This window comes from Nannobrachium achirus (genome assembly GCF_963921795.1).
Source record: "Nannobrachium achirus genome assembly, chromosome: 13".
NCBI classification, from domain to species: Eukaryota; Metazoa; Chordata; class Actinopteri; order Myctophiformes; family Myctophidae; genus Nannobrachium; species Nannobrachium achirus.
In genome coordinates, this window is record NC_137833.1 from 23,508,910 (window position 1) to 23,515,396 (window position 6,487).

Here is a 6,487-nt window from a genome sequence, read left to right on the forward strand (position 1 = left end):
AGAGAGAGAGAGAGAGAGAGAGTGAGGAGTGAGTGAGTGAGTGAGTGAGTGAGTGAGTGAGTGAGTGAGTGAGTGAGTGAGTGAGTGTGTGTGTGTGTGTGTGTGTGTGTGTGTGTGTGTGTGTGTGTGTGTGTGTGTGTGTGTGTGTGTGTGTACGTACGAGTGTGTGTGTGTGTGTGTGTGTGTGTGTGTGTGTGTGTGTGTGTGTGTGTGTGTGTGTGTACGTACGAGTGTGTGTGTGTGTGTGTGTGTGTGTGTGTGTGTGTGTGTGTGTGTGTGTGTGTGTGTGTGTGTGTGTGTGTGTGTGTGTGGTCTATCTATTTATTTACAGTATATAATGTATAGTACTCAACAATAAAGACAGTAGGGACTGGGAGTAGTGGAGTAGTGAATGAGTGAAGGATCTCGGACATGGCCCATGTGATTCCTTGGCTGTTTAGAATTAAGCAATGTTACATGAGATAGTGTGCTTTACCATGAGAGGTTGTGCTTTATTGGATGATGATCATTGGCATGACAGTGAGGTCAGGAAGGAGGCGGTGCAACACAAACATCACTGAAGCCCCCTCCTCTCTCTAGTTGACGGTATGGTTATAGATTAATAGCCATACCATAGATTATAATCTATAACCATATCATAGATTATAACCATACAGTCAAATAGAGACTGATCGTCATTGTAGAAGCACTCCCTCATTCATTTGCACTGACTCCTGTCTATGACTCCTATCACATGACAAGGGATCAGGCGGATTAATCTACTGGGAAACTAGAATTGTGAGCCAAGCCAATGTGGTTTTCCCACAAGGCCTGTGTGTACTGGAGCTGCATGGAGGTTTATACAACATATCACAATAGACCTTGAGTATTTATCAATATTTATCAAATACCACTAGACTCATTGCGTCATTACAGGACAATAGCGGTCTGGCATTTTTAGCTCATTGACTGTGCGTATACTTGACATTAACGATATGCTTTCCCAAAGCATATCATAGTTTGGGATTTTGAGGAAGCCACTAGTCTAGATTACATTAATTTCAGTAAGGTTGATATGAAGATCTACTTGTAGACCTGCAACATGTTGGAGATGCAGTAGGTCCTCCTCCCTTCATTTTTGTCAAAGTTACAATGCCATTGCATTTTAAGCATGCATTGATTGGAGGAGACTAGCTGAAAATAGTCCCTGAAGAAAATATTCAGGGAAAATATGTATGAATTTTATTCAAACAGCCATGACTTTTTAAACATGCAGCAAGCTAGGTTTAGCCTAAATTGACTTCATTAATCAGTTAAGTCTGGTATTTTTTGAATGACTGCAGGGAAATGTACTGCACAAACTCCAAATCCGGCATGGGTACTTTAATTAAATTTTAGTAAAAAGCATACAATTATTTCTGTGATTTTGTAATTGATACATATCTTAAATTCTTATTTACACTCTCAAGTTAAAGGTGATGGTTTTGTTTTGTAAAATAACAGTTAAATAGATATTCTGACAGTAATCATATACAGGTACGTACAGAGTGTCTCCCTGTCTCTCCAGCTCTTTGGTAAACAGAACATATTTTGTTGTGTTTAATCCAATCAGGAGAGAGAACTCATACGGGATACAAAATAAACAAGTGGAATGGAAGTGATGGAAATAAAAGAAATTAGGAGACAACATTGGAAATCTAACACAAGCTGATAAATCATCTTTGTGTGGAATATAGAGCTTTAAACAAAATAAATGCAGTTTTAACTTAAAACACAAGCCGTTGTCTGGCCTACAGTCGATTTCTCCACCAGATAACTAGTCTGGGATCACTTCACTTTTCGGGCTTGTAACCGGTCTGGAGCAGAAACCACAAAACGTCATGTTGTAGTACTCAAAGGACTACAATTTGCCGGAAAGATCAAACCGGATTCAGTTTTAACCCAAAATATTCCCCTGCGCTCAAGGACACACTTTTAGGGCCTACCTAATAAACTCCTTGATGCGGAGTAGTTTTGCTTTTGAAAAATTCGTTTGGTATGTGCATCTTTTAGTCCAACTTTTAGCGACTGGCAAGACTACACTAGGCTACTCAAGCATTTTAATAGGGATTGGGGAAACAAACGGAGGGAACCAAATCAAAGCGACGCCGCTTCTTCTAGTAGTTTCCGCGCTCTAGGCGGAAACCAAACGGGCTGTTGTGAACGAACACCAGGCTTTTTCTCTGAGAAAGCCTGGTGGGCGAGGTTACCAGATAACAGACCATCCCAAGGGAGGATAACGTGGATATCGGCTGCCTCAGAAGATAACTGCTCTTTCTAGTCTGATTACAATTCCCATTCAAACAGAGTCATCATAAGTGTGGCTCTTAGCCATAGCCATTATCATCTATAACATCTCTCAAATAAATGTAAAAATCTTTTTTTATTAGCTTTTAATTTGTATCATTCATTATGTCTTCTTTAATTAAGTGAGATAGATTATTGATCAGTACACCATCCTCACTCTCTGCACATTTGAACTTCCTCAACTGCAGCCGTGTCTAAGCCGATAGGTCACTTTCACAAGTGAATCGTCTCTCCACAAGTGCTAGTTATTGATTCATTCATTGTGGACAATGAGTATGTGAACTATTATCGTGCCCTCCAGAAGATCTGGCCTGCAATACATCCTGCATCTTTGAATAGCTGAGAGATTTCCTTCGAACTGTCAGGCTGTTCTATGAAGAAGTGTTTGCCTTTAGCCAGTCTTACAAATATGTTGGATTAAATGGGGGAAAGGGAGAACTGTGTACAGCACTGCAGTAGCACACAAGGTTATACTGTATCATATGTGCTATCCAGCCAGTAATTCAGAAAGGAAGAAAGAGGAAGGACAGGGGGAGGCTTGGGGTATAAGAGAGTGTCCATGTGTGTAATTGTAGACGTTGATCCTGAATGCACTGCCCCATCCATTAGAAACAGAGCCCTCCCCTTTAAAAACATGTCATTCATGGCACTCTGGCAGACCAGGCATGCGCCGAGGCATCCATGCATGTGTGTACCGCTAACCTATATTCTTATTGCCAGAGGAGAAGAGCGAGGAGAGAAAGAAGCATGTGTATGATATTGTTGTGCCATGTAAACATCATGGCTTGGCTACAGCTTCTACAAATGTAAGATTAGTTTTCAATTATGTATTTATGCATTTAAATAGCCTTCTATTTTAGATCAAACACACTGCGTCAGGTCTATTAAAATGAGTATCTTGGTCAAATCTCGAGACCCTCTCAGTGCCACCCCTGTGTTTAATAAAATACAATATAAAATGATCATAACAATATAATAAAATATTAAATATAATAAAAAGGAAAGGAAGACATAAATATTAGGCTATTCATCATCATATTGGCAGTGTTGGAAAAAGTAAAGAATTTTTACTTTAAGTAAATGTATCAATAATGCATTAATTGCTCTGTTACAAGTAAAAGGCCGGAATTCAAAATGTATACAGGCTACTTGAGTAAAAGTATGAAAGTGATGCCATCAAAATGTACTTAAAGTACAAAAAGTAAAAGTAGGTCTACACGTTGTGAGCTTGTAGATTTGCTATAATAGCCTATATAGGGCTAAAGTGGTTTATGCATGTTTTATAATATTATAATTTATATCTGCAAAGTAACAGGTAATTAAAGTTTTCAAATAAATGTAGTGGAGTAAAGTACGAGATGTAGCCTAGTAGAAGTAAAAGTATAGCTAGGCCTACTGGAAATTGGAAACAAGTAAAGTAGGCTACAAAATTGTACTTAAAGTAGCCTACACCCTAGAGTAGACCTATACTTGAGAAAATGTACTCTAGTTACTTTACATCAGTCAGTGCATATTGGGGACATTACCTCGCCAGGTCTAAAAACGAGTCAGCGGTCTCCTTGTTGGTGCTGAGTTTCTCCAAGCCCAGGTTGTTGGTGTTCAGGGCACCTGCGCCCACGCCGGGCTTGATGATGAACGCCAGCGCCACGCCGATGCTCGAGGCGATGAGGGTCGTCACCAAGAAGTAGGCGACGGCGATGCCCCCCAGCTTGCCCAGGGAGCGGGTGTCCAGGCTGGCGGCGCCGGACACCAGGCTGCACACCACCAGGGGTAGGATAATCATCTTGAGCATCCTCAGCAGCATCTCGCCGGGGAAGGCAAAGTAAGTCATCTGCGCCCTGGTGAGGTCCATACTGCGCACCATCATGCCCAGCCCGACGCCCACCAGGACCCCCGACACCGTCAGGATCACCACCAGGTTCCGCTTCAGGAACAACAGCAACTTGGCGTTGAAGCCTTTCTTCTCCTCTTCTTCTCCCTTCTCCGACAGGATTCGGTCAGTGGACGTGGATTTTGGCATGGCGTGCCCGTTGATGTCGATTTTGTTCTCCATCTCTCTCGCGCAAAAATGGTAACACTGTCCGTGTGTGAGAAGACTTGTGCGGTGTGTCTGTGGGCTTCGTGTGACGGGCTGCAGCAGCGTGGGTGTGCGTGGCTGTGGAGGAACGGCCGGCGGATCACTCCTGCTGCTGCCAAAAGCAACGTGCGTCTCTGTGCCAATGGAGAAAGAGCGGCAAGACATTAAAGGGAATAATCTAGATCCCATTCACTGAAGAGACGATCGCTAGATGATTGGCTAGTTGGTTGTCAGGGAGACAGTAGCTACAACTACAACTGCTTTAAGTGCAGTAGTAGCATATAGCTAAATGGAGCTGTAGTTGTGGATGTTAGGTGCACGCATGCACTTGACTTACCCCTCCTCACACACACACACGCACATACATACCCATACATACGTGCGCACGCACGCACGCGCACACACGCACACACACACACACACACACACACACACACACACACACACACACACACACATGCACCTGTCAGATAGAGATCGATGTTATTCTAAATGTCGATAGGCCTATCTACAATATCAGTAGTAGCCTAAGCTAGTCGACATGTTCATGTTGGACATGATATTCCTCACAGACACAAAACACTATAGGCCTACATTAGCACAAGACATATTGTTTAGTGGTGTCAGTAGTTGCCTGACAACCAACTATCCAGTCACAGCATAACGGCCTTATAGGGTATGGGACTGAGGAAAAACAGCCAGTAGCCACCAGGGCATGCGCACATTCTATGGCATTTTATAGGAAGAGCAAATGATGCAACAGTGGCAGAGATTGCTAGGGTCTCTATCAGTATCCCCCAGAGAGGGCGGGGGACCGGCTAGGCCTATTATAGGGCAGACCAGGACAATACAGGCTCTTGAATTTTAAGAGAGAGACCAAGAAAACCAATGCATTACATTATGTAATGCATTGGTTCTGGGGGGGAGTTGAGGGAGTTCCAGGGGGTCCCCAGATAAATGATATGAACCAAATGGACGTTTATAGATCTGTAGGCCTAACCTTGTAACTCAGAGAATCTATAAAGGGTCTATTTGGTTCCATTTGTACCCTATCAGGAGTTAAATCAGCATTGATTTTACATTATAAATTGGGTAGAAATGCCATTTCAGGAGTAGTTCACCCCTAAAATGACTCCCCCCCCCCCCAAATGGGGGTCCGTGGGATAATAAGTGTCAATTTGGGAGTCATGAAAAGGTTTGAGAACCACTGTTTTCCATGTAGGCCTACAGTATATGCCTTCATTTTGGACAAGTGCTAAAGGTAGGCCCTATACTGCTCTGATTTAGACAGCTCAATGTTCTCATATAAACAATAGGCTCATTAGACTTATTTCATGAACTGATATGTCAGTTATGATAGCGATCTCATCTCATCTTAACCGCCTCGAGCCTGTTGCGGCCAGACATCACATCATAAAAATACTTTGCTCCCAAAGTCCCAAAATAACCACAGCAGCTGCCTAAAAGTAGAGAGAAGCCCTGGGCTTACCTCGCTGTCTGTGCTATTCCTATAATCCATTCAACACTGACTAGCCTTTTAAGGTCTCATGAGGACTTACAGTTACCGCCAGTCAATGCAATTAGTTATCTAGTGGCACTGAAACGAGCAATAGCTGAATTCCCAGCACCCTTCATTACTTTTTTTCAAACACCTTAAAGTCAGGTGTCACTGGTCAGCACCATGGCCAGCGCTCCGTCTCACAGAGGGCGCTATAACCTCTCTTTTTAAAATCAGGTTAGATACAATGCAATGACTAAAATGAAAAGGAAAATTACGCCATTAAAGACCTACACGAAAGGTCTTTATCCAAGACACGACAGAAATGAGCACACCAATACACACCTAAGACCCAAGTGCCTGTGTCTTTGATATGTCCTACATCTGATTGTCGTATATCATTATGTTGAAGGCAAAGAGAACAAAATATATTTTTAAGACAGGAAAGGGACAGCAGGACACACGACATATAATCACACTCTTTAGATTTAAGATTTGACATGTGGACACTTAATCGTCAGTAGCTATATTTCTCCATCACGTGTTGTCATTATGGCCTTGCCTTAATTGCACTCCTTACAAAACGC

At 42.5% G+C, this 6,487-nt stretch overlaps 1 protein-coding gene across 1 annotated transcript in view; it reads right to left on the minus strand.

Moving 5' to 3' along the window:
• Window positions 1–4,522, minus strand: part of slc1a4 (solute carrier family 1 member 4) — a 24,674-nt gene extending 20,152 nt beyond the window's left edge. The window contains exon 1 of the mRNA XM_080739712.1: window positions 3,852–4,522. Within this exon, the coding sequence (XP_080595838.1) occupies window positions 3,852–4,378 (527 nt within the window). The 5' untranslated portion in view covers window positions 4,379–4,522. The remainder of the gene's footprint in view (window positions 1–3,851) is intronic.
• Window positions 4,523–6,487: the final 1,965 nt, after the last annotated feature.